The sequence below is a fragment of the Monocercomonoides exilis genome (genome assembly GCF_001643675.1).
Source record: "Monocercomonoides exilis strain PA203 chromosome Unknown scaffold42-869251, whole genome shotgun sequence".
NCBI lineage: Eukaryota > Preaxostyla > Oxymonadida > Polymastigidae > Monocercomonoides > Monocercomonoides exilis.
The window spans coordinates 656660-684247 of NW_027150587.1; the positions used below are offsets into that span (position 1 = coordinate 656660).

A 27588-nucleotide genomic window follows, 5' to 3' on the forward strand; every position below is an offset into this window, starting at 1 on the left:
AAGGTTTTCTCAGCTTTGAATCACTGTTATCAGAAAATCACTTTCGAAATATCATAATTGAATCAATTAATAATTGTACAAATAAATAAAAATATATTAATTGATTTTTTTTTTCGGTCGTTATCTGCCCACTTACCAAATACAATAATTATAATAGGATATTATTTTGAATCTCCTCCTTTCATTAAAAAATTATCCGATAATCTTAATCATGGGTTGATCATAACCTAATTTGGAAGAATAAAACACCAAATCAGTCTTTGATTGAACTAATCAAAAATGACATCTCGCAAGCTCTTTTACAAGAATGCCGATCTCAAGGATCAGACCATCGTTATGCGTGTGGACTTTAACGTGCCACTGAAGGCAGATGGAACAGTTGACGATCCCGCACGTATTCATGCAGCTATTCCCACCATCAAGCACATTTTGTCAGTTGAGGGAACAAAGCTGATTCTTATGTCACATCTTGGTCGCCCAGATGGAAAAGTTAAGCCAGAGATGTCACTGCGCCCCGTTCTTCCAGTGTTGGAAAAAGAATTGGAAGGAAAATATGTTGTCAAATTCAGCCCTGATTGCCAAAAAGCAGAAGCTGATGTTGCAAGCCTGAATGTACATGAAATCCTTCTTTTGGAAAATCTTCGCTTCTACGCTGCTGAAGAGAAGAACGTTGCCGAGTTCGCTCAGAAACTCGCATCATACGGAACATTCTATATCAACGATGCCTTCGGAACAGCTCATCGTGCTCATGCTTCAACTGAAGGTATCACCAAATACTTCCCAGGAAAATGCGCATGCGGTGAATTGATGGGATTGGAAGTTAAATTCCTTGATGGAGCAACTTCAAATCCAGTCCGCCCATTTGTTGGAATTCTTGGTGGAGCAAAGATCTCTGACAAATTGAATGTTGTCAGAAATCTCGTCCAGAAAGTTGACAAACTTATCATTGGTGGAGGTATGGCTTACACCTTCATCCGCGCCCAAGGAAAAGAGGTCGGAATGTCTCTCATGCAAGCTGATAAACTCCGCATGTGCGCTGATCTGTTGAAGGAATACGGAGACAAGATTGTTCTTCCAATTGATGCTATGTGCTGCGAGAAAGTTGACTTCAAAGGCCGCAAATGCTCTGAACCAGTCCCTCATTCAATGGATGACATTCCAAGCAACATGGAATGCGTTGATATTGGTCCAAAAACAATGGAACTCTTCACTGACATCCTTCGCACAGCTAAAACCGTTGTCTGGAACGGACCAATGGGTGTGTTCGAGATTGAGGAATTGTCAAGAGGTACCTTCCACATTGCAAAAGTTCTTGCTGACATCACAAAGGAAGGAGCAATCACCATTGTTGGAGGAGGTGACTCAGCATCAGCTGTCTTGAAGAGCGGTGTTGCTGTGTCCCACGTTTCAACAGGAGGAGGAGCTTCACTCGAATTGTTGGAAGGAAAGAAACTTCCAGGTGTTGAAGCTCTTACTGATGCATAAGAAAATGAAGTAGCTTTAGGTTTGTTACATAATTAAAAATATGTATATTTTTATATTTTTGAGAGAAATGATAAAAGTGAAAGAAAAAAAAATGAAATGAAAAAGATAAAAGAATGATGAACTATATCAATTGTCATCAAATTTATAAATTGTCTCAATGATGAAAACAAAATACACAAGGAAAGTTGATTCGAACCCACTTTCTCATGTCGAGAAATAACTTCATACCTCGTAGTATGAAGTCGTCTTAGAGACTGATTAACTTTAATTTATTCAATATTTTATTAATTATTTTATCTTTGGCAATATTTTCACAATTGATTATAATTTCTTTGTCCATTCCATTTTTTCTATATGCTGCTTTTTATTTATCAGACTACCGATTTCTTCTTAAGCAGTAAATGAAGTAGTTATTTTTTGAAGTTTTTAATTTGCACTTATTCTATTGTCTCTATTTAACCTTTCACCAAATATATTAAGTACTTTGACAACAAGTTATGTAATGGAAATAAAGCATTTTTATTAAATCATTGTAATAAACATGTTATCAGAACATAAAAGAATAAGAAAAATTAAAAGAAAAGAAATAAAAATGTTGAACAAAATAATAAAACTTTTGGATAACAATTAATATCACAAGATGAGATAGAATGATAATATTTCATAATAACACAAAAGAAAATAAAACATAGTGAATAGCAACAATTCAATCAGCACATTTGAAGTTGTGTGAAATGAGCATCTATCCATTCTACGCTAAAGAAGGCTCTCATTTCTGTTTAATAATTGCTTTTGGAACATAACCAGATTTGCCATCATTTTTGACAACATAAAACCATCCGTCTTGATTCTCATTGATAAACATCACATTTTCTCCCTTTTGCACACTCACGTCGCTGTTGCTCTTTGCTGTGTAGTCAGAAAGCGCCTAAAATGGAGTATTGATTTATCATTTAATTTGATTTCAGTTTTTCATTTTAGAAAATTATTTGTAATAAAATAAATAATCAACGTAAAAATTTCAAATGAAAAAAAATATTGCATTAAATAAAGTGAATCAAACCTGTCCGTTCACAAGCTCTGCATATTCATCCTCTTCGTCGTCGTCTTCTTCTGGTTCCTGTTTGCTTTTGCTTTCTTTTTCGCGCTTTTCCTTTTCCATTTTCTCTCTTTTCTCTCTCTCTTCTTTCTCCTTCTGTTCTTTTGCTTTCCTCTCCTTCTCTTCTCTTTCTCTCTTCTCCATCTCCTCCTTCTCCTTTTTGTCTCTCGAACTCTTAAACAACCCTCCCTTCTCTTTCTTTGCTCCTCTCCTTCTTTCCATCTGCCTTTTTGCCTCCATCCTTCTCTCTGCCTCAATCCAACATGCTGAAATAAGAAAGGCAGCTTCTGTTTCTTGTTCAACAAGCTCCTTTTTCAGGCTCTCCATCACCCTTTTCGAACTCACTCTCCGTTTGTAGTCCTTCCACGTTGCACAAATCAATTGCACCCCCCGCTTTTGCCACATCTCCCTTTCAGCTTGCTCTTTCTCTCTCTTTTCCTTCTCCTCTGCCTCTCTCTGCGCTTTCTTTCTCTTCTCCATTTCCGCTTTCGCCTTTTGTCTATTCTCGCGACTGCTCCACGCCAAAGATATCAGCGTGGCTGAATCCTGTTCGTCTCCTTCGTTCATCGACCTCCAATCTTGCATGTCGCTTTCGGCATCTTCGCGCACATTCTTCGCAGTCCACAGACGAGAGATCAATGCAGCAGCTGCTTTCATTTTCTCTGTTGCTTCTTCCTGTTTCTGAGCAAATGCTATCGATGATGAAATCTTCTGTCTTTTGCCTTGCCATTTGTATGATATGAATTTGGCTGAATCAATCTGCTTATTGCGTTCTTTTTCATTACGGCTTGTGAGTTCTTCCAAAGATGCTTGATAAGACAAATGGCTCATCCACTTCTTCATCATTTCTTCTGCTGCCTTTTGTTCTATTTGTGCTAGCATTTCTCTTCTTTGAAGAAGAACTGTTTTTCCATCATTTGCTTTTGCTCTTTCTGCCCACAATGAACAAATAAGATTAATTGACTCAATTTGCGTCTGCTTCCATTTTGATCGTCTTTCATTCAAATGATTCAATGCGCCAACTTCTTCATTATGATTTCTCCATTTTTGAGAGATGATTCCTGCACTTTCTGCTTCTTTCTTTTCGTCTTCCTTTCTTTTCTCTTCCATCTCCATCTTAGCCTTCTCGACTGTCTTCATCTCTTTCCATTTTGTTGCGATTATTGCTGCTGACTCGATTTCAACTTGTTCATCCTTTTCTTTTCTCTGCTTCATTTCTTCGATTCCTTTTCTTCGCATTTCACAATTCTTCCATTCAGATGTAATAACAATTCCTTTATTCTTCTCTTCTTCTTCCCACTCATTTTTCCTTTGTTTCATTACCTTTTCTCCTTCTTTTCTTTTCTCCATATTTCCCCACCACATTAACATCATTTTTGAAGCTTCAATTTCTTTCTTTTCGTTTGCCATTCTTCTGCCTATGATTTCTTCTTTTGCATTTCTTCTTTGTATTTCATTCCTCCAGTCTTTAGTTATTTGTGCAGCTTTATGCTTTTCCGCTTGATCTTCTTCGTCTCTTCTTCTTTCGAGTTCTTTGGCAGAATACCTTTGGATCAGCAAATTTGCATAGCGTTGACTCAACACACTGCCTGAATAGAATCTTCTTTCTTTGTCTTTGTCCAATTTCTGTTGTAACACAGATTGAGCAGAATGTCTTTGACTCATCTTCTTCCATTGATTTGACAGCAAAGCTGCTGATTGAGTTTCTGTCTCAAATAATTTGCTCTTATTTTGCTTTGTGATTTCTGCGGCTTTTCGTCTTTGTATCAAATTGTTCATTTGACAAGTTATAATTGAAGCTTGTGTTTTTTCTTCCGCTTTCACATTTTCTCTCTCCTTTTCCATTCCTTCTTCTCCTTTTCTTCTTTCGATTGCATTCATCCATTGCCTCCCGATAACTAATGCTGCTTCTTTTTCGATGTTATCATTTTCTTTTCTCTTTTCCGCAATAACTCTTTCAGAGTTAGTTCTCATGTTCATTCTTCCAATGTGCTTAGCAATCAACTTTGCTGATTCTAATTCCAATGCCATTAATTCTTCTCTCCTTTTCCTTGCGTTCTGTTCTGCTTTTCCTCTCAACTGAACATCACTCCATTTTTTGGAGATAAAATCAGCTGAATTCTCTTTCTCCTCCTCCCAACTGCCAACTTTATCAACAAACATCACTTTTCTTGCCTTTTTCTTGAGTAACACATTTCTGTAGCTGTTTGATATGACTGCTGCCATTCTGCTTTCAAGTGCTTCATTTTCTTCCTTTTTGATGTTCATCGCATTTTTTGCATTATTTCGAGAAATGGTTGATTCCCACATTTGACTTATCATTATCGCTGATTGTTCACGTGCTTCATTGCCTTCAGATACTCTTTCGAACAATATTTGCTTTGACTTCTGTCTTTGTTCTGTGTTCATCCAATGCTTGCTGATTAATGCTGCTTCTCTTATCTGCTTCTCAAAATCTTCTTTTCTTTTGCTTTCTGTCTGTTCTTTGGCATAATTGACATTCATCTTTCTTCTCCATGTCTCTGCAATTAATGATCCAACTTCTCTCTCTTTCTTTTCTTGCTGCATTCTCTTTCCATTCATCTCTTCTTGCGAACGAATCCGACTTATTCTTTTTGCCCAGATCTTCGAAATGATGAATGCAGACAGCAGCCTTTCTTCATCGTCCTTCTGCTCATTCAGATGCAAAGTGTCTAAGGCATCTCTTCGATCCATCACATTCAACCAGAATTCGCTTATTAGCAATGCTGACTCTCTTTGGTTGTCAATATATTTCTCTCTCAGTTGTTTCATCTCATTTTTAGCTTGTTCTCTTTGCAAGTAATTCTGCTGTTGTGATTTGATGAATTTTGCAGCTGATATTTCCTCTGAAAGAAGGGTGCCTGTTTGCTCCAGCATTCTTTCTTTTGCTTTGTTTCTGACAACTTTGTTTGAATATGCCTCACTTATGATCTTAGCAGCTTTCGCTTCTTCCTCTTTGTTCTGTTCTTTCTTCTTCAAATATTCTGTTTGAGATTTTTGTCTCAAAATTGCTTTTTTCATTGACTTTTCAATTATGCTTACAGCGTTAATCTCTCGAAGCTCACATATTCTGCGTTCTGCTTCATTTCTTTGATTGACTCTTGCCCAATACTCACTCAACAATATAGCTGCTTTGCTAATTCTATCGTTGTATTCATTTCTTTTCTCTTCCAAATATTCTTTTGCCTTCTCACGATTCATTTTCCTCCTCCATCCATCAGATATAAGCAATCCTTGAGTGATTTCAATGATTTCCTGCTTCTCCCTTTCCTTTGTCATTCTCTCTCTTGACTTGTCACGTTCATTCTTTGCAGTCCAAATGCTGGAGATGAAATTTGCTGATTTTGCTTGAGTAATTCTGTCTTCTTCTTTCTTTTTGTTCATTTCCGATTGGCTGGATTGCCTTTCATTCATATTCACCCACCATTTCTCAATTAAAACAGCAGATTGAATAAGATTGTTGTTGTATTCTTGTTTGTGCTGCTCATAAACTTTCATTGCTTCGTCTCTCTTTGTCTTTTTAGCCCATCCAATTCCAATTTGCTTCGCTGAGGAGAATTCAGCTGCTGAATGATTGCCTGATTGCATCATTAACACTTCCTTTGCTTTGTTTCTGGAGATCCGGTTGACAAAAGACTGATAAATTGTTCGAATAGCTTCAATTTCTTTGTTTTTCACTTCTTCCATCAGTTTTGTGTGAATGATTTGAGCTTTTAGTTTCTGTGTGAGTGAAATCCAGTGAGTTGAAATAAAAGCAGCAGAATTTTGCTCCTTTGAATTCTGTTCATTCTGCAAAGCTTCTAATTGTTGTTGTGCAAATTCTCTATTTGTCTTCCTCTGCCACATATTTGTTATATTCCATCCAGCATTTCTTTCTCTTTCTCCTTGTACCTTTGCTTTTCTTTGCAGTTGCTCATTCGATTGCATTCGTATTGTTGAGTTCATCCATTGCGATGAAATATAACTGGCTGATTCATTTCTGCTTATCCTATCACTTTCCTGCCTTTGTTGAATAACATTCTGACTGTTAATTCTATCAACCATGTTTAATCTTCCTCTCATAATCAGTTTAGCAGATGATATTTGCTTCATTTCATCCTCTTTAATGTGCTTCTCCTTCATCTCCATCGCTACATCTCTGTTTTCCTTCTTCCTCCATCCAACACAGATAATTGAAGCTGCGTGTATTTCTTCTGTCAAAAGCCCTGTTGACAGCTCAGTCACAGTCATCTTTGCTTTCTCTCTTGTTTTCATGTTGGAAAAGGCCAATTGAATCAACTTAGCTGCATTTCTTTCCTTTTCGTCTGCTTCCTTTTGCAATCTAATCAATTCGGAACATGCAAAATTGCGTGTTTTTGCATTATTCAAAGCAAGAAGAAGGATATTTGCGGAATATTTCTCGTTTTCTTTCTGCTTTTCTCTTCTATTCCACATTTCTTTTTCAGATATTTCTCTTTGTTTGCTTTTCAACCAGTCGTTTATAACAAGACTTGCTGATTCTTTTTCTTTGTTCTCCCACTCAATTCTCAAATTGCTCATTTCTTTCTCAGAACTCCTTCTCTTCATCGTCAATCTCCAAAAATGAATGATTTTCTTTGTTTCTTCAATCTCTTCCTTTTGTAACACATCCATTCTTCTTCTCATTTCTTCTGTTGCTTCCAACCTGCACTTGAATTCCTTCAATTTGTTTGATACAATCAACGCTGAATTCTTTCTGTTTTCTTTATCTTCTTCTCTTCTCCTCTCAAATTCCTCTTTCTTTTTTTCTCTTTCCATTTTGTCTTCCCATTTCACAGAAATCTCTTTTGCTGCTTTTCTCTCTCTCATTTCATCACCCATGCTCAACTCTTCCTTCATCTGCATCGCTTCCTCTCTTTTCAGTTGATTTCTCCTTTGTTTTGTTATAAATTCAGCAGATTTCTCTTCTTTTATTTTGTTTTCTGCTTCTTTTTCTGCTTTCGCATGAATCGCTTTTCTCCTCTCAAACATTCTAACTAAAGAAAGAGAAACCAAAATGGACGAATTTATTTGTTTAGTTGTGTCTTCATCTTGTTTGTGCTTTATTTCATTCTGTGCATCCAATCGAGTTGAATACCCTTCCCATTTGCGAGAAATGACTTCTGCACTCTCTGCTTCTTTCTCTTCATTTGCCTTTCTCTTCTCTTCCATCATCATTCGAGAACATTCAACTGTCTTCATCTCTTTCCATTTCTTTGTTATTATCTCTGCTGATTCTTTTTCATCTTTTTCATTCTTTTCTTTCCTCATCTTCAGTTCTATTTCTGCTCTTCTTCTCATCTCACAATCCATCCATTTCATGTTGATAACACCTCCTTTTCTCCTCTCCTCTTCTTCCCATTCGTTTTTCTTCTCTTCCAAATTTCTTTCCCCTTCTCTTCTCTTTTCCATGTTCCCCCACCACAACACCATCAATTCCACTGCTTCTGCTTCAATCTTGACACATCCTGTTTTCTTTTGATACATCATATTCGAAGCATCTTTCTTGTCTTTGTAGTTTTGAAGAGCTTTTTGAATGACTTCTGCTGCTTCTTTCTCTTCCTCCTGGTTTATTTTATTTCTGTTGTCATATTCTTCTTTGGACTGAGTAACCAACACGAAAAGATTCCATTGTTTTGAGAGAATAGAAGCTGAATACTTTTCCTTTTCACTCCATCTCTCTCTTTTTTCACTCAAAACATCTTTTGATTCTCTTCTCCTCAGCATATTTGCCCATCCATTTACAATCACATTCAATGAAGAAATAACTTTTTGTCGATTTTCTTCTCTTCTTTCTTCCAACTCTTCTTCTGCTAATTCTCTCCTTTGTTTATCCTTCCACGAAGCAGAAATAAGAGAAGAAGCATATTCTTCGTCTTCCTCTTGTTTGACTTTCAGTTCCTTTATGATTTCACTCGCCTCTCTTTTCATCTTCAGCTTCTTCAATCCATCAGCAATGAACATCATTGCAATAGCCATAATTCTGTCTTCTCTTCTCTTCCTCATCTCCTTCCACCCTTCCTCCCTCTTCTCCTTCTCTCTCCACTCCTCCATCACCCTCATTGCACTTTCGATTTCCCTTCTCTCTTCTTCCCTTCTCCTCTCCTCCATCTCCTTCTTCGCTTCTTCCGATGCCTTCTTCGCACTCCATCTGCTTAGTATCCTTTTTGCTGCCTTTTTTTGCTTAGCTTCTTTTATCTTCTGCAGATGTTGTGTCGTTATAAGCGAAAGATGATCCAAACGGCTCTTTCTGGCGGCTTCTGATGGAGACAGAGGAATTTGATGCTCTTCTTCTTTCTCTCTTTCTTCTTTTCCTCTTTCTTCTTCTTCTCTTTCAATTCCTTTTTCTTCTTCCTTTTTATCATCAATTTGCTTAATATTTGGTGTTTTCACTCCAGACAATTCATTTTGTATGCTCAAAGAAGTAATTGTATTGTCATTTTCCTTTGGATTTGGCTGTATCAACAGTGAGCTGTTTGAAAGATGTAGCATTCTAGCGACTGATGGACAGTTCATCAGAATTGGCGAGAGAAGAGGCTGTGGAGGAACAATATCTTCATATTCTTCGTCAATTTTGAGCTTTTCTGACTTTGCTTGCTTTTCTTTCTTTTCTGATTTAAAATTTCTTGTTTTGTTTGTATTTTCTGATGTTACTTCGTTTTCTATTAGAATGTTAGTGTTTTCTTCCTCCAAATGTCCATTGCTCATTTCAGTCTGTCTTTTAACCTCTTTCTCGCTCTGCACAAAAAAAGACTCTTCTGAAAGATTTCCTTTTGCTTCTTCGATTTCTTCATTTTTGAATTCTTTCACTTTCTCTACTTCTTCTTCTTTTGTTTCTTCATCTGTTTCACTTCCACTCATTTTGATTTTTGTTTCTTCTTCATAACCATCTTTTGATTCAACACTTCGATTTTCCAAATTTTCATTAGCTGTTTCAACAATAGTGGTACCTCTTCTTTCATCATCATCATCTTCTTCTTTTTCTTCCTTTTCTTCTTCTGCTTCATCTTCAACCATTTTATCTCTTTTCTCCTTCTTCTCCTCTTCCTCTTCTCCGTCATCATGTTGATGATGCATTTCAATTTCTTCTTCTCTTCCTCTTTCTATTTCATCATCTTCTCCTCCCTTTTCTTCTTCCTCTTCTTCTCTTCTTCCTTCTTGTTCTTCTTGTGTGCTATCTGAAGTATCTTCATTGATATCCCCATTTTGTGACAGAGGAGATGAGATGCTCAAAGAAGAAGGCGATGTTGGAGAAAGAACATTGTTAGAAAGAGATGAAGAAGGAGAAGAAGGAGAAGGAGAAGAAGAAGAAGAAGAGGAGGAGGAGGAGGAAGAAGAAGTTATTGTTAATGCGGAAGCGAAATAAGGTGGAGGAGGGGTGGAGAAAGAGGAAGGAGAAGCTAAACAAGAAGAAGAATGATGAGAAGGCAGAGGCGTTTGCTCTTCTGTTGAAACGAGTGTGGAATCAGTTGAATTCTCAGTCGAATGAAGAAGAGAAGAAGATGAAGAAGAAATGTTTTGATTGGATGAAGATAAATTAGAGGAAGAAGAAGAAGAGGAGGAGGAAGAAGAGGAAGAAGAAGAAGAATTCTGCTCAAATGAACCAGATGGAGAATGAGGAGTTAAAAGAGGATTCACATTGACTTCATTTTCTCCACTGCTATTTTCTGTTCTTTCTTCATCATCATCATCTTCATAATTATTATTATGATTTTTGTTATTATTGTCTTCTTCTTCTTCTTCTTCTTCCTTTTCCTCTTCATCTGCTTCTTCTGTTCCTTCATCTTCTGCTTGTGTGTTATCTTCAGTTGGACAACTCATTTGACTCATGTATTGCTGAAATATCTGAGTGCCCACAACAGATGGATCAGGTGTTGAGGCAAAAGACGATGAAGACGAAGAAGAAGATGAAGCTGAAGCTGAAGCAGAAGCAGAAGAAGAAGATGATGAAGAAGCAATAGAATGAGCATTCATTCCATTGGTATAAACATCTTCATCATCATTATCATCTCTATTTCTGGATGTATTTTGATGAGAGAAATATTCAGTCAAGGAAGATGTGAAGAGGGCATTGGGAGAGCTTATCAATTGAGGCATTTGACTTTCTGATTGCTCAAAAGAAGAAGAAAAAGATGATGATGATGATGATGAAGCACATTTCAATGGAGATATTTCAGAGGAAAAAGAAGATGAATCAGAAGATACTTCATTCATGTTGTTCATATCTTCCTTTTCGCACATTTCATATTTTTCGCCTCTTTCGATTGCTTTCATTGAATCATCGTCTGGTTCTCTTATTCCTTTCTCGTCATTTGGAATGAAGATGACTTGTGTGCTGGATATCATCGAATTCTCTTCGGCTGCTTCTAAAATGGAACACGAAGAGGAAGAAGAGGAAGAAGCAGAAGCAGAAGCAGAAGCAGAGGAAGAAGAAGAAGAAGAAGAAGAAGCAAACACATTTGAATAATATTCCTCGCTGCTCATATCGATCATCTCGATGGCATCAACAAGAAATGTGTCATTTGGCGGGGGAGTCTTAAACACATGATGCGAATAGCAGCATTCCTCTTCCATTTCTGTGGAAGAGGAAGAAGCTGATGCTGAACAATTGCCATCTTCTTCTTCTTCTTCTTCTTCTTCCCAACATGTTTGTGTGCAATCTTCAATAAGTTCATCTTGTGGAGCAATTTTGACTGTATCTTCACTTTCAGCAGAGATTTCTGTTTCTTCTTGTTGTTTCTTCTTCTTCTTGCGAATGACACAGACACAGAGGATGATGATAATTACACCCAGAACAAGAGAGATAACAAAGAAGACAGAAAAGCAGATGATAAAGACAGTTAAATATCTTGCTTGGTTGGCACTTTTGATTGAATCAGAGACATTGAAAGGGAAAAATACAGAAGATGATTGAACTTGAGGATCACCAAAAAGCAAGGCAATTTGAGAAGATGAGGACAAATCCTGAGGAAGAGATGAAGAAGGTATAACAGAAACTATCTCATTCTCATTGATTGAGGAAGCAGAATCAACAGGAAATGCTTTCGAAGATTGTTTGGCTTTGCTTGATGAGGAGAAGATGACAAAGAACAAATTGCATGGAATCAGAACAGATCCTGTTATCGTTATCTTCAAATTTTCTCCTTTTCCTCCTCCATTTCCTTCTTCTTCTTCAACAGCAACAGAATCGATCTTTGGAATGAACAAAGGCGATGCTCTTTCCTGTGCCACTCCTTTCATTTCACACCCTCTGCTCAGCATCCACAAAGACGTCCCATTTTCCTTCCCGTCTCCTCCCTTCAGACTCGAAATGTCCACAACACCTGAATCAGAACACAGCACATTCCTTCTCACTGAAGAATAGCCTGAAACTTGAGGACTGTTCTGAAGAAACTCTCCATTTTCTATCTGAAGACTCCCTCCTCTCACGTCGATGCCTCCTTTCGACGAATTGGCTATGGTTGCATTCTGAATGACAGCAGCACAGCCAACTAAGCACATTATTGACCCATTCCATTCACACATTGAATTGTCTTCATTTGATAATGATGACGACGACGATGATGATGGTATGACATTTGATTCAATAAGAGATTCTGCCTTGTCAGCAACGCCGTTCAAAACAGAATTAATAAGCTTCACATTTGTCGAAGAGAAAGCAAAACATATTTTTGTTGAGATAATCTTAAAAGGCCAAAGAACGAAGTCTTTTATCTCCAAAGTGCCTCCCTTTGCATTCATCACTGAGCAATTGAGTTGGACAGCGTCTGCTTCTTGTTCACATTCGCAGTTCTCAAACTTGAATGTTCCGCTATTCATCAGAATAACACCATCTGCAACGCCTGTTGTGCCAAACTGTTTCGTAAGCAGAAAATGAACTCCAGAAAATACACAGTTGTCTCTCAAATACAAGACAGCAGAGGAAGAAGGAGCAAAAATCGTGTCCAAAGTGAGTTGAGCCTTCACTTTGACTGAAGATGAGGCATAACCAGCGTCAGAGCACACAGTCAAGTCGGAAAGAGAAGAAGAAAGTAGCAGAGGAGCATCGTGGTCAATCACAATGATACCGTGTGTGCCAGACGAGAGATGCTTGATGCCTTCACAGAGAGACTTGCATGGCTCGTCAAAGGGACCGCAGATGCGAAGCGAGGATTGGGCTGAGTTTTGAGAGGAGACGAATATTTGGGTGTCTGTGTAGTAGTTGATGAGGGTATAGATGTCTGTGTATTTGTTCACATTCACTAAATCTGTGGCAAAGATGGCATTATTCCTGTCAAAGAGCGTTCGACTGAAGTTCATCTGAAAGATGTTGCTGCTAATTTGTGCTTCGATTGAATGGCAGCTGATGAAGATATCTCGTCCCAGCCCTGCTTCATTTGATGTGAAGATGACATCTTTGAAGAGCAAAGGAAGTTGAGGAATTGGATTTGGTATGCCTGCCGAGGGGTCAGACACACAGTCAACGAACATCCCTCCTCCACATCCGCCTCGCATTGAGGCAGAGCATTTGGCGAAAGAGCTATTTCTGATTGAAAGCTGCCCATCTGTTGGCACAGCAAAATAGCTGCTGCCTCCATCAAGTGAGCCATGTGCACTGCAGACGTCCCACGTGCTGTTGGAGACAGAACACTCAAACTGTGGCTGGAAAGGTGTTTGCAGCACAGCACAATTGCTGGACGATTGAACGATTGATTGAAAAGTTGTGTTTGAGATCGACAGACTCAGCGCTGCATTCCTTTTATGATTGTCAAATGTGTCTTTGTTTGATGAATGAGCATTCGAAATAGAAAGTAAAGACAAATCCTGCAAATTGATGTACAGAAAATTCGAAGAAGTGAGTGAAATTGAAGTTAGCGCATCTGAACAAAAAAGCACATTGTACATTAAGCTCATTGATTCAAAAGTTGTGTCAATGACGCTCAAAGAACCAGAAGCAATTTTTATCAAAAAATACTCCAAAACTTGTGATGAAGAAGAGCATTTGACAGAACATCCATCCAATTTAACTTCTCCATTTGAAGATGACAACAAGATTGAATGGGGAGGTGTGAATAATGCAGGCAAAGTTAATTCAATGCATTGCAAAGAAAAGCTGTTGCTACTGCCAAGAATATAATCTAACGAATCAACAGAGCCAAGAGTACTTTCCAATAACAAAGCAGATGTTTCATTTGTTGCTGATGATTTGACAACATAATTTGTGACATCGCACGCATCTGCCAGTGTTGTTGAGTCCACCACAAACATTTCCACTTGAGAAGGAGGTGGCGAAGAAATGACATGTTTCATTCCCATCCAGAAGGTGAAGCAAGGAATAGCAGCACTTCCACACCCAACTACATCCGCTCCTGTTTCTGCAGATAAATAAATGGCAGCAGAACTGTAAGGAATAAAAAATGCAGCTAAGTTGATTCCGTTTTTGAATTTTTCGTTGTCTGCACCAACAAATCCATTGGCATCGTCAACCCAATTTGTGAAACTGATGTTAAAATGAGTAGGATTTGCAGTGACATTCAGCTCAAAACACCAAAAGTACATGTTCTTCCCGCAGAAAGCGCTGTTATTTGAAAAATGAATGTTTGAGAAGACGAAATTCTCAGAATTATCAGCGCAGTGCAAATGCAAAAACCCTCCTTTTCCTGTTGTGGTTGAGCAGCCACAAGAAGAGACAGATGTTTGCACTGAATCAGATATCTCTGAAATGTCCAATGAGCCTGGATTTTTTAGCTCCAGCTCCAAAACACCACCTTTTGCACTGGATGAAGACTGAACGTGTTGGAATGAGCAGTTGGTGAATGAAAGGTTGTAGTCCAATATGGAAGAAAAGAGACAAGGAAAAGATGAGTCAGAGTTTGTAGATAGATTGGTGAATGTGCTGTTTGTGAAAGCTCGTGCTGATTGTGGTGTGGCTGCTATTTCGGGCACTGCAGAAATGACAGGCCCTGATTGCACAGTCATAAATGATAGAGCGTTGCTGTCATACACCATGTCCACTGAATATGCAATCGAAATAGGCGAATCGAAGAATCTCAAAGGAGCAACAGAAATGCCAACTGTGGAGTGCTCAAAAGTCAAATGACCAGTCCGCACAGAGAGAAGAGCAAATGCCACATCTGCATTCTGCTCCTGTCCCTGAATGGAACAGAAAGAAATGCTGATTGAAACTCCTTTTGAGCAAAGCAATGCTGTGAACGCACTTTTAAAAGTAGGCGGAAAGCGGATGCTGACCATTTCAAATGATGTGGTGCCATCGTTTGTGAGAACAGCAGCTTCTCTTTCCTCACTTGAGATTGATTGGCTGAGATACAACTTCGACTGCTGTGCTCCTGATGATGATGATGATGCTGAAGGGGCAGCAATCACGTGCTTGGATAACTGCAGCGAAATGTTCGATTGCACTTCTTCGACAATCAGCATCTTCAGCTCCGTCCCTTCTTTTTTCCACATCTTCTTCACAAACGCCACTGTCTGACACGGAAGAGGTAGATCTCCGCATTGGATGACATCCTGCCCTGTGGAATTCACATGCACCACATCTCTTCTGCGCGACCGCAGCAAGTCCAACAGGTCAGTTCCAGAAGAATACACACCGCTGTCTTCTCCTTCCATCCCACTATTCTCTGGTTGGTATTGATCAATGTCAAAATTGAGAGATTCGAAGCTCACAGAATCCAAAAGGTTTTTGCAGATCAGATAGAAGTTTTTTCCTATTTGTGCTGTGTTTGCTATGAAAGAAGGCTCGGTGAGTGACCAGTTATGAACAGAAGAGGAGCGGCAATTAAGGCCAATACAACCTCCCTTTCCAGAAGCTTCCGAGCATCCACAGTTGGAAAAAGAGGAGTGGTCAATCAGAAAAAAAGAGTGTTCTTCGATGCTCGCACTGCACACACCACCGAAATGGCAGTTTCCGCTCACACAGTTTTTGATGGTGCTGTTGATGAAAGTCGCACTCATTGCGCTGTTGGGTTTGAATAAGAGAACACTTGACTGAGCGCCATGGTTCATGATTGAAGAGAAAAAGCAGCTGGAGAATACAACACCAGATTCCGATGGAGATGGAGATGAAGATGGAGATGAATATGAAGATGGAGATGAAGATGAATATGAAGATGGAGATGAAGTTTGGCTGTTTGTTGCTCTGCTTGTAGCACAATCAACAGTACAGAATGATTCAGCTAGAAAAGTTAGGTCACTCACGTTGACTGCATCAAAAGTGCAACACGAAGCTGCCTGTGTGAACACAAACATGCTTTTTGAGTTGTCTGTAGCGCCTTGTTGAGAAATGGTGCAATTTGCCATCGAAAACAGGGCAGAAGAGGTGGATGCAAATGTCACTTTAAATGAGGCTGTTCCTTGAAAGAGGATGTCACAATCAGTGAAAATGGTTGATGTCCCTTTCGTAGACAACACAATATACTCATTTGAATGTGCTGTTATGTCAAATTTTATGAATGAAAATGCGATTTCTGTGTTGCTTGTGATCAGCCCAGCTGCGTCCAAAGGAAACTCAATAGGAGAAATCTTCAATGCTCCCACTTTCTTTGGAGATTGACTGCCTAAATAGGAAGTTATTGAAACATCGCTGAGATCAACTGATTTGGCAAGTTCTGATGAATTGATGATTTGTAAGCAGAGTGAAGGAATAGAAGAAGAAGAAGAGGAAGAGCAAGAGGAAGAAGTATAAGAAGAAGAAGAGGAAGAAGTATAAGAAGTCCTGCTCAATCTCTCCTTCCCACCGTTGAGTGTGATGCAAGGGCGAGCAAAGCTTCCGCACCACGGGGCATCGCTAAGCCCAGTTGAATCAACAGAAACAGTCGAAGCAGAAAACACAGTCAGAAAAATGAACAAATCAACGTCTTGTCCAATGAATCTGTCGTTGTCTGAGCCAAAAAGAGAGTTTTCTCTGTTTGAAATGGAAGAGTGGAAGGGAAAAAGGAGCGGGGTGACTGAAGAGACGAGAGAGGCACAGAAGAGATAGAGATCTCTTCCAATGGATGCTTCGTTGTCTGTGAATGTCAGCTGAGAGAGAGAAAAAAAAGAGTCAGAAAGAACAGTTGGTTGGGAGAAGGAGATCATCATGGCACCTCCTTTGCCACCTTGTTCAGAAGAAGAGGAAGATGAAGAGGAAGAAGAAGCAACACGACATTTGCTAAAAGAGGAAGAAGAAACAGACAAAACTTGGCTGGCATCTGATGCAGCGAAAGAGAAGCACCCTCCATTTGTTGCTGAAGGAGAAGCAGAAACAGAAGAAAGATCGAAGAAAGAGCAGTTTGTGATGCTGACTGAAAGAGAAGATGAAGCACTGGAACTGAAGAGACAGGAATATCCACCCACTTCTGAGCCTGTTGAATTAGTTTCAGAGGAGTTCATTGAGAAAGGTGCAGAAGAAGCTTCGAAGAAGAAGAGAGAGGCACGAGAGATGGATGAGATGTGGATGAACGTTCTGTTGAGGGTGAGTGTGCCAGAGGAGATGAAGAACAAGGATGTTGTGACAAGAGGGAAGGAGCTGTCGCTGCTGATGTGTGTTTCATTCAGATGGATGGCGCCATTTTGATGAAACAGATAGAAAATGGTGGGAGAAGGAGCAGCACTGGAGTTGTGCACAATCTGAACAGAAAGAACATTCAATGAGCCAGACGAGACAGAAAACAAGGCAAGAAGATTATTTGCAGCTGAAGGAGAAGAAGCAAAGCTTCTGATGAGCTGTGTGGTGATGACAGTAGAAAGGGGGTTGTCTTCAGTGCCTTGCACGCTCACTGTCCTTGTGTCGATGTCTGTGTTCTTTGTCTCGTGTGCGTGTGTGCCAGAGAGGCAGCAAATGACAGCTGGCTGAGGGGAAGACAGCTTCGTGGCAGAATGTGCCATTGTGCGGCATGGGTAGCGCTGGACAGAGCCACAGGCAGCATCTTCATCGTCGCCATCTGCAGACACATAGCAGATTGTGAGTTCAGTTGTGACATCGTCTGCGAAGTGACTGCAAGTGGTGCCATCAAAAGTGCACATTCGCTTGTCTGATCTGTCTGTTGAGAAGCAGGAAACGAAGTGTGGATGAGAAATGGACTCTAAAGTGGTGATGCAAACATCGTGGCCACAGGGACTAGAGACGTCTGCACACATACAGCCATCGAAGAGGAAGAAAGAGAATGTCGTGTGTGTTGTGATTGAGGAGGAGGAGGAAGAAGAATCTGAAAGAGGCTTCCATCTCAATGCTCCGCCGTAGTTGTTGCAGCCACAGCGGCGGAAGGAGCACTCGCTGAATGTCAAGCCAACTGTGTTGTCTTCAACTGAACAGCCACCGCCATAGAGTGTTGTGATGTTGTTGTCCAGAAATGTTGTCTGAGAAATGATGAGTGGCGAGTTGCCATCTGTTCCTGTGTGAAAGAGTGAAGATGTTTTGTCTGAGGAGATCGTTTGAAGAGAATGAGATAAATGAATATGACGTGAAGATGGCAAGGTGGAATTATGAGATGAAGGTGAAGAAGCTGAAGAAGAAGAAGCAGCAGTAGAAGATAATGCAGATGATGGTAAAGAAGAACAAGAAACGCAACGAAGAGCTCCGCCTAATCCCTGTCCAAAGCAAGTGGAGAACAAACAGTTTTCAATCTTCAGATTCGCAACTTCTGCAACTTCTATTGCTCCGCCTGATGTTTTTGAGACGCAAAACGAAAGATTCGAGTTGATCACAGACATCATCTGGATGTTCTTGACAAATATTGCCCCGCCAGCTGCAGAAGAAGAGATGCACCGGTCGAATGTGCAGCTCTCAATAGACAGCTTTGCTGTTGGCTTGTCTGCGAGATAGAGAGCTCCGCCGCTTCCTGCAGAACACTCAGAAAAGGTGCAGAAAGTGAAGCGATGATTTGTGTCTGAGGAGGAAATAACAGTTTGGTTGGTGAAGTGTTTTCGATCATAGACAGCGTTTGAAGCGGAGGCGCAGGATTGAAATGTTGAGTTGAAATAATCAATGTTGTTGTGAGGTGCAATGTTTGATATGAAAGATAGTGAATGAGGAGATAAGCATCCTGAGAACAAGGATGCTTGAACAGAAACTGAAATTGATGACAACCTGGAGCAGTAATCGTTTATGTCTTGAAGATAAGTATGCGATACATTAAAAAATGTGCTGTGTTTAATGTTTAAGTTGGTGATAGTTGATGATAAAAATGAATAATGAGAATTGGTTAGAATAATAGAATTAATTATCGATGATTCCATATGAAATGAGCAATCAGATGGAACGGTCATGGAAGATAATAAAGAACCAGAATTTATTGGACGCGATTGGGGATGATGCATTGAAGGAGATATTCTCACTGAATCAAAAATAATTGATCCTTCAATTCTTTTTAAGGTTTTTCCTTCAAAAGGTGATATCTTCATGTTGCAAGAGAATAATGATAAAGAGGATGATGAAAAATGCATGACAAAAATTGTTGAAGGCTTAGAAGTCAAAGATATCCTTCTGAAACACAATGAAGAATTATCAATTAAAATAATTGAAGATGAATAAATTTCAGTGAGGTTATTGAATTCATGAGAGATGTTCCTCGTGTATTTAGACACATCTATTACGTTAAACTTTATTTGCTGAAAATGAAGTGAATTATCCTCAGGTTGCTCGCTGAAATCTGTTAAAAGGTGATTTTTGTTTTTCATGTAATCTTTATTATTTTTGTTGCATTCGCTTTCATCAATAATTTTATTTTCACATGTGCAACTCAAAAAATTACAAAGAAAAAGAAAAAGAATTATGAATAAATGCATGACAAAATAAATAAGTCACATAAATAATATATAATTCATTCAATGATCTGTTCAGTAAACTTCTTTTTCTTTCTAAATATGTTTCTTAAATTCTGTCTAGAATTTGTTGTTTTAACACTATCCCCTGGGCGATGAAGAGATGACTCAACATCATTTCGAACAGTTTCTTTTGATTCTTGAATTGGAAATGTATCTGCAGGCTGTTCTATTTCTTGTGGTTCTGTCTGCTCATCTGGTGCAATAGAGCTGTCAGCAATAGCTCTTCCTCTCTGTGCAAGCTCTTCGTCAATCTGCTGGTCGATGCCAAACCGCTTCAGTCTGCAGCAGGACAATATTCTGTCCCCAACATTGAAAAATGTGATGATGATGACAAAAACGATGAGCAAAGGGAAGTAAACAACAAAGCCATCTCCGACAAAAGGCGCCACTTTCATCACGTTGACGACTGTGGAATAGACCATCACAGGCTGCGCATCCAAATCGAGCTGAGAATAAGGAGAAGAGAGAGGGGTGTGGAGGAAGACGAGGATGTTCTGGCAGAGAGGGGCAGTGAGCATGGCAGACCAGCCGGCGAATGTGAAGAGAGAAGGAGGATCAGATGAGTCAGGGACGAGATGGAGGAAAGAGAAGAGGCGGAGACGAGAGAGAGTGGAGAAAGCAGATAAGGCAAGGAATACGAGGAGGAGGAGGAGGAGGAGGTATTGGACAGGGGTGAAGGCGTGGGAGTGGAGAAGAAGAGAAAGAGGAGATATGTCGAGGGGGATGAACATGGTGACCTCTCCCCACACAACCAGAAAGGACAGCAAAGCACACAGAATGGAGAGGATCTTCAGAGAAATGAGAGAAATGGTTGAATACTGAAGATGGGCTGGTTAGATGGAATAAATGAAGAGGGAATAAAAAAATAAAATAAAATATAAATATGTTTTTTTTGTTTGTTTGTTTGAAATCGAACAAAAGAAATAAGTGGAATAAAAAGAAATGTTAAATGTTGAGCATAAATAGGGAAAACTTAAAAAAAAAAGTACACCTTTTGCCTTTTGCCAGCCTTGTCCAATGTTTCTGTTCTGATAGCGGGAGATAGCTTTGTATGAAGTGAGATTGGCTTCGAATTCACTGTGTGAACATATGGAATATTATTGTAACATAATATCAATAATTAAATATGCATTCAATAAACATTAAAAAGTCCGAAAAAATACTCATTCACAAAATGGCAGCACAACCAACTAATTTACTGACCAACCAATAAAATAAACTAACTTATAAAATATCAAAAATAAAAAATTTTTCTTCCTCATTGCACATACTGTTTTTCTTTGATAACATAATATTTCTCTCTCTTCAGCTTCTGCCTCAGCTGACAGAACATTTCTATTTGCGGATCTTCTTCCTTTCTGCACCTTCTTTTGCTTTCTCCCTCTCTTTTCGCTATTTTCGCTTTTCTTCTGTCTTTTGCCGCATTCTTCTTTTTGTTGTTGGCCAAATCAATTTTCACTGTTGTCGTATCGCTTGCAACACTAACTGTGCCTATTTCATTGCTATCTTGTCCATTCAGACTATACACCTCTTCTTCTCCCTCTCCCTCTCCCTCTTCTCTCTCGTCTCCTCCTTCTCTTTCGCTGTCACTTTCGCTTTCATAGTTTGCATCTGGTCTCTCAACATCCTCTTCTCCTCCAATCATCCTTCCATATTCATCTACAAACACTTCTTCTTCCTCTCCTCCTCTTCCTTCCCTTCCTTCTCTGCTTCTGCTTCGTCTACTCAGCAGCTCTTCATTCTGTCTGTCTTCTGTGTATTTCTGATGGAAGCGACTTGCCCTGCCATTTGCATCATCATCTGCATATCTTCCATCATTTCCTGTTCTTTGTGAGAGTGAATCTTCTCTCTTGACTGACTGGTTCTTCCCTTCCTCGTTCCTTCTGGCAGCAAGCGAAGTGACTGATTTCAATGTGCGCTTTCGATGAAAAGAAGAGAAAGGAAATCGAAAAGAAGAAGAAGATGTGGAAGAAGACGTTGAAGTGGATGAAGTGATAAGAGATGGGCAGTATTGCTGGCAATCCATAAGCTGAGTCATAAAGTTTATTCAAATACAAAACACGAAAATAATAGCAAATTAATGTAAAAAAGATTAATTGCTAATTCACTGTTAAAAGATTAAAAATTAAATAATTAACAATTGTGAGATGAACTTTTTCATAAAAAATCAAAAAACGATTATTCATTTTGAGCACACCTCTTTTCTAAGCGTGGAAAGATATCGATCATATTTAGGCTCTTTTTTGTGCTTTTCAATTACTTTGTCTATTTTCTGTTGATGCACATTCCAAAATTCAGTTGAAAAAAAATTATTTTAAATAAAAAAGTTTACAATTTCGTCCACACCAAGCATGTTTCAGTCAAAGAATTCACATTCTTCGTTATGGAATCAGAGTGCTTTGCAACTAAATACGCATGGTAATCTTGCTGTGCCTTCAAGTTTGATCTTCGCCAAAGTTTTTTCGGGATATAAATCTTGGATAAAACAAAAGATAAAAAGAAGTATAAAAAAGATCATTCAAAGTAAATGCAAACCAATCCGACTCCAAGCATTACAATGTACAAGCACATTTGAAAAAATGAAGATATTGCAATGACCAGTTGTTTTACAGAAAGCCTGGAATTTCAATTATGAATATAAATTAAAAAAGTAATGCAAAATCAAGTTTCCTTAAAGCATACAAAGATATAACTCCAAATGCAATCAAAAAAATTAAGCCAATAAGTCCAAGAATCCCCCAGGTGAGGTAAAAGCGGCCATTTCTTTTTAATGAATAAAGCAATTTTTGCTTAAAAGTAAAACCTCCTGAAGAATACCATTCTTTAAAAAAAGGTGCAATAAGCCTATTTAACAAATTTTTATTCTTTCAAAATTTGCTTTTAAATAATGAATGCATACCAAAGGTTTGCAAAGTTTGTCCAATAAATGATATTCCAAAATATTTTCAGAGAATTTCCCTTGAATAAAAAGGAGGAAAATTTAGAGCATTTACTAAATGATTCATGTTCGCATCTCCATTTCAAATAACGATTAAAATCAATTGATATTAAGACAATTTGTGAAAATGCTAGGAACAACGTAAAAACAACAATAATGATAACAAAAGGAGAATGCTTCTTGACATTTCCATAATGGTGAAAAACAAAAATTGCCAAGAAGAGGACCCCTATCTCCAAAAAAATAAATAAGATAATTCCAAAATCCATATATTGGGTTTAAAATGGAAGATCAAAAAACAAATGCGTTTTCAAGGACTCATGTAAAGTTATTTGTTGGAAACTTACCGAAATCAGTTACTGAAAATGATCTTCGCAACGTCTTTTCACCATTTGGCGATCTTGTGGAAGTTCACATTCTTCGAGACAGATATACTCTTGAGCCCAAGGGTTGTTGCTTTGTCACATATCACGATGGCGCATCAGCTGAAAAGGCAATTCTTGAAATTAATGGAACTAATCCATTTAAAAGTGTTTGTAATTATTTGCGATGTGTTTGCGTCTGTAGTTTTTTTTCTTTTTTGTTTGGCAGGTTCCAATCTTGGTCAGATTAGCAGATAGCGAAAAGGAAATACTCACAAATAAAATCTTTGTTGGAATGATACCTAAGCATTGGACTTCTGATGATTTAAAAAACTTCTTTTCCGAATTTGGACAAATAAATGAATCTATCATCTTGACTTATCCCACAGGAGATTCAAGAGGTGTGCAGATGGGTACTGTTTTCTGAGGAAATTTTTTTTATATTTGTTTTTAAAAATTGACATGAAGGATGTGGTTTTGTGAAATTTGCCTCTCGTGATGATGCTGTTCGTGCAATTATTCAAAAAAACAATGCAATTGTTGATGTCTGAATCATTAAATCTTCATATTTAATTCGATTGATGAATGTTTTATTATCTCTGTATTTTGTGTTTTCTCATATAAATTATGCTCTTATTTGATGCCTGAATATTTGAACGATTCTTTTTTCTAAAATTAAAAGGGATCTTCTGCTCCACTAATTGTGAAATTCGCTGAAAGCGACCGAGAAAAACAACAAAAGCGAAAAATGCAACAGATGCGAGCTACTCTCGCTGCGAATGCTATGGCCTACAATCCATATTCTGTGTCTCCGCCAGCATATCCCCTGATCCCTCTCCCCTCAATGCCTCAGTTCATTCCTCAGGCAATGCCCGGAGGAGCTGTTTTTTATGCGCCTGCTTCTTATCCTATGGCCTCGCCGATGGTTCCTATGCCTACACCTGCTCCTTCCATTCCTATGGCATCTTCTATGGCATCTCCTGTTTCATATAATTCATCTCAGAGTGCTTCCAAGACTGGTACTGGATCTTCTTCTTCCACCTCATCATCATCTTCTTCTTCTTCTTCGTCGTCGTCGTCTTCAAATACAATTTCAGCTTCAAATAACACTTCAAATCCTTCTGCTTCTGCTTCTGCTTCTTCTTCGATTCAGACATCCTCCAATCCTTCAATGCCTTCAACTGCTGTTCCGTCACTTCCTCAGCTTGCTGGGATCGGACTTCCTTCTTCATTGGTCATGCAAAGTGTTATGCCTTCACAACAATTTGCTACGGCTCGGACACAATCAATGATGCATCCGGTTACAAGTGTGCTTTTAAATTTTATGAGAAAATTTTTATGCTATTTTTTCGAGTGAGTTTTTTTATGTTTTGATAAATGGAATTTAAAAAACACAATTAATTATTTTCAAATAATCATCGTTCTAATGATTTATTCTCCCTTTCTCATTCTTTCCCTCTTTTTATAATCTCTATTCTTCACATTCTACTTGTAAGAGCCTCACCCAGCCTTGAACTCACACGAGGAAGGGCCAAAAGGAGCAAATCTGTTTGTGTTTCACATTCCTCCGTCTCTGACAGATGTGGACTTGCTCTCTCTTTTCCAGCCGTTTGGGAGAGTGGTGAGTGTGAAGGTGTTTGTGGACTTTGCCACACAGGAGTCGAAAGGATATGGGTTTGTTTCGTACGACAACCCAGACAGCGCAAAGGCTGCGATTGCGGCGATGAATGGATTTTCAATCTCAGATGGATCTGTCATGGGGAGAGAGAAGCGGTTGAGAGTTGAATTGAAAAGAGAATGAGAATGCTGTTTGGTGGGAATGGTTTGGACTTTTTCATTTATTGGAATTGATGAGCAATCATTGAAATAAGGAACTTGCTTTACGATGTTCTGTTGAAAGTTTCTGAACTTTTTCATGTTGCACTTCACCTTTTTTTGTTCATTCACTTCAAAGAAAATAAAGCAATCGTTGGAATTTTGAATTTGTAGCTTCTTCATTTTTGTGCATAACGTGAAGATTTTTTTCTTCTCTTTAAAACGAACAATAGAGTTTTTTTTTTTTTTTCACAGTTTTTTTATCCTTTTTTTTTTAATTCAATAATTGATTATTTCTTTTCATAAAGAAACATATATCAAAATGATAATTGAGAGAAAAATATTCCTGAAAAGAAACAGAGAAAAAACTGTTGTTATTAAAAAGGATGGCGTTTGATTCAATGAATAACTCAAACAACAAAGATATAAGTGACTTGAAATTGTTATTTTTTTAAAATATCTTTTCAATGAATTACTCCACAGTTTTCAGGAATTGAGTCTGGAATGCTTCTTTATGCCTCGACGAAGAAAATTATATTTTCTGAAAAAAATTAAAAATTGAGCATATAAATTTTTTAGTGCAAATTGTTTTGTTTTTTGTTTTGAAGTTTTCTTTATTCAGAAGAAAATGAAAAAATCATTGACACTTCGTGAAAAACGACAAATTATCCGAAACACATAAGTGTATCCCAAAATAATATCTTCATATCCTTCTTCCTCCAACTTTGAGAATGCTTTTCTCTTCAGCATTTTTCGTTGCATTTCTTCGTTTTCGCTCTGCTTAAATTCTTTCAGCCAGCTTGTCAGAAACTGAAAGAATTCCAGGCAGCTTATTGTGTCATCATTATTCACTGTTGATCCACGAACATCCTCAAAAAAGAAACTTATTACTCCTCCACTTAAAATATCTTCTATGCAGATGCGCTTTTTATACATTATAGATTTAAAAAGATGAATGCACTTATCAGCTGTTGTTTTTTTGTGCTTCTTCATTCTTCTGCATGTGCATACGAGGCAAGAAATCACTTCAACGCAATCTGATTTGCCATTCGATGTTCTTAAAGAAAAAAATACATTAAGCACGTTTAACCATCTCATAATCACATGAGTGACTTTCTTTTCTTCTTCTCCTTTTTCATTTTTCTTCAATTCCACGCATTTCGACAGTTCTGCCAATTCTTGTACCGCCTCTCTCGCAAAATGAAGCTCATTAGCAATCACATATTCCAAACTACTTTCGAAGAAAAATCTGTTGATCAAAAATTGCCAAGCAGACTGATAGGCAAGTTGTGTCAGGTTGTGATGTTCCTGATGATAATGAATGATTTTTTTGACTTCATTGATATACATGATTTTGTTCACTTTCTAAAAAGTACATAAATTGATAAAACATATGAATGCATGTCCATTGATCTCAAAAAGCCATCATACAATATTGTTAGGGAAGCAGCTCAAAGCCAGCAAATCTATTTCGGTTTCCTTTTGTTTTCCCTCGCTTTTATCATTGCATAAAGCAACTTTCATAAGGCAAGACGCGCAAACTGGAATCAATTCATCTCTCATCTTTATTTCATTTTCAAAAAGCATGAAGCAGCATTCGCAAAGATCAATCAACAATTTTTCCCTTCTTTCTTCTTTTTTCTTTAATTCCATTAAAATTAAGCTTTCAAATTTTTCACTCAATGAAGAAAAGCAAAAAGAACTGTTGTATATGTCTTTCATCACTTTGCAATATCCAATCTGTTTTATCAGCGAAATGGCATTTTCCAAAGATAAGTTCTTTGTTTCAATCATTAAATTAATTCTATTTAATATGTCTGAATCCAAAATTGAACACAATTCATTTCCGTTCATTTTTATAATCAATGTAATCATTTCTTCAACTTTCGCTTTTCGTTCAATCAAAGGAGTTTTTCCAATCTGCAGCAAAATATCTAATTGAAAATGTATTTTTTTCAAAAGTTACCGTTCAATTGAAAAGGAAAGTGGATGGGTACAAACTCATAAACATTTTTGATGATGAGCACTTGAAAAATACAAGTGTTCATATTTCAATTCGAATTGCAAAAATTATAATTTTATTCGGTAAATCATTTTTTGAATTTGATTTTCTCAAAAAACTTTAGCAATTAAAATGCAAACCTTTTCTAATTTCTTGCTTGCAATCATTTTGTTCAGTTAACTGAATATAACCCAAATGCAAAAAATGGTCCAAAAAGATCAGGTGATTTCTTAATATTGTAAAATTCATTAACGTTTATAGCTTTAATATCATTTATTTTTAACTATTCAAGTGGTATTGATTGAACATTTATTGATTTATTTTTCAAAAAAGTTCAAAAAATGGGTGATTATTTTTGAAATCATATTTTTTCATTTCTAATTTTCGGTTCGAAAATTTTCATTAAATGCCAGTAAACGAACACTGAAAATTGAACAGGCTAATCCAAGAAATGTTTTTCTTTATTTTAGCTCAAATTTTTTGCTTTTGTAACATAAAAAATTATTTTCTCATTTGAATTCAAAATCTTTTATGAGTGACAAAGAACCTTAAAAAACCAACAACCCGAAAAAAGTTATGATTTCAAGAATTATTACCCAAATGTTCAAAAAATATTATTTAAAATATTATTAAAAAAGTTGTTCATTTCATCTCATGAATATATATATATATAGTTAGCGTTAAAAATGGTGGACACTTTCAATAACTGTGGGCAGTCGAATTTTCTCAACAACCTTTAAAAGTCGCATTTTGACAATAAACCCAATTATTCCCTCAATGAATGCAAGCTTTTGGAACACACATTAATGAAACAACTTTCACTGAAGAATTTAGAAATAAACATCTTCAATTTTTGGAGAAACATGAATAATCTTATATCTCCGAATTTCTCTGAAAATTGAAAATGTTTATTTCTAAATTCTTCAGAGAAAGTTGTTTCATTAATGTGTGTTCCAAAAGCTTGCATTCATTGAGGGAATAATTGGGTTTATTGTCAAAATGCGACTTTTAAAGGTTGTTGAGAAAATTCGACTGCCCACAGTTATTGAAAGTGTCCACCATTTTT

General features: G+C 37.7%; 5 protein-coding genes across 5 annotated transcripts; 2 read left to right on the forward strand and 3 right to left on the reverse strand.

The window, feature by feature from the left end:
• The first annotated feature begins 255 nt into the window (after positions 1-255).
• MONOS_3773 (phosphoglycerate kinase (PGK)) lies at positions 256-2045 on the forward strand. The gene is made up of 2 exons (XM_067873795.1): positions 256-1504; positions 1861-2045. The coding sequence occupies exon 1, from the start codon at positions 280-282 to the stop codon at positions 1483-1485; it is 1206 nt and encodes a 401-aa protein (XP_067722392.1). The 5' UTR covers positions 256-279; the 3' UTR covers positions 1486-1504; positions 1861-2045.
• MONOS_3774fu3775 (uncharacterized protein) lies at positions 1986-18898 on the reverse strand (the record flags this gene model as incomplete). Its single annotated transcript, XM_067873796.1, has 2 exons — positions 1986-2413; positions 2549-18898. The coding sequence occupies 2 exons, from the start codon at positions 18896-18898 to the stop codon at positions 2255-2257; spliced, it is 16509 nt and encodes a 5502-aa protein (XP_067722393.1). The 3' UTR covers positions 1986-2254.
• A 503-nt stretch (positions 18899-19401) lies between these two features.
• Positions 19402-22225, reverse strand: MONOS_3776 (putative LMBR1-like membrane protein; the record flags this gene model as incomplete). The annotated part of the gene is made up of 8 exons (XM_067873797.1): positions 19402-20234; positions 20397-20482; positions 20677-21434; positions 21603-21677; positions 21752-21880; positions 21941-22022; positions 22088-22168; positions 22209-22225. The coding sequence occupies 8 exons, from the start codon at positions 22223-22225 to the stop codon at positions 19402-19404; spliced, it is 2061 nt and encodes a 686-aa protein (XP_067722394.1).
• Positions 22226-23453: 1228 nt separating this feature from the next.
• MONOS_3777 (putative RNA binding protein NAPOR-3) lies at positions 23454-24687 on the forward strand (the record flags this gene model as incomplete). Its single annotated transcript, XM_067873798.1, has 2 exons — positions 23454-24012; positions 24202-24687. 2 exons carry the CDS (start codon positions 23454-23456, stop codon positions 24504-24506), a joined length of 864 nt encoding a protein of 287 aa, XP_067722395.1. The 3' UTR covers positions 24507-24687.
• A 400-nt stretch (positions 24688-25087) lies between these two features.
• MONOS_18673 (uncharacterized protein) lies at positions 25088-26727 on the reverse strand. The gene is made up of 4 exons (XM_067871714.1): positions 26663-26727; positions 26522-26546; positions 25952-26454; positions 25088-25885 (listed from the first exon to the last, which is right to left on the reverse strand). The coding sequence occupies exons 1-4, from the start codon at positions 26687-26689 to the stop codon at positions 25139-25141; spliced, it is 1302 nt and encodes a 433-aa protein (XP_067722396.1). The 5' UTR covers positions 26690-26727; the 3' UTR covers positions 25088-25138.
• Positions 26728-27588: the final 861 nt, after the last annotated feature.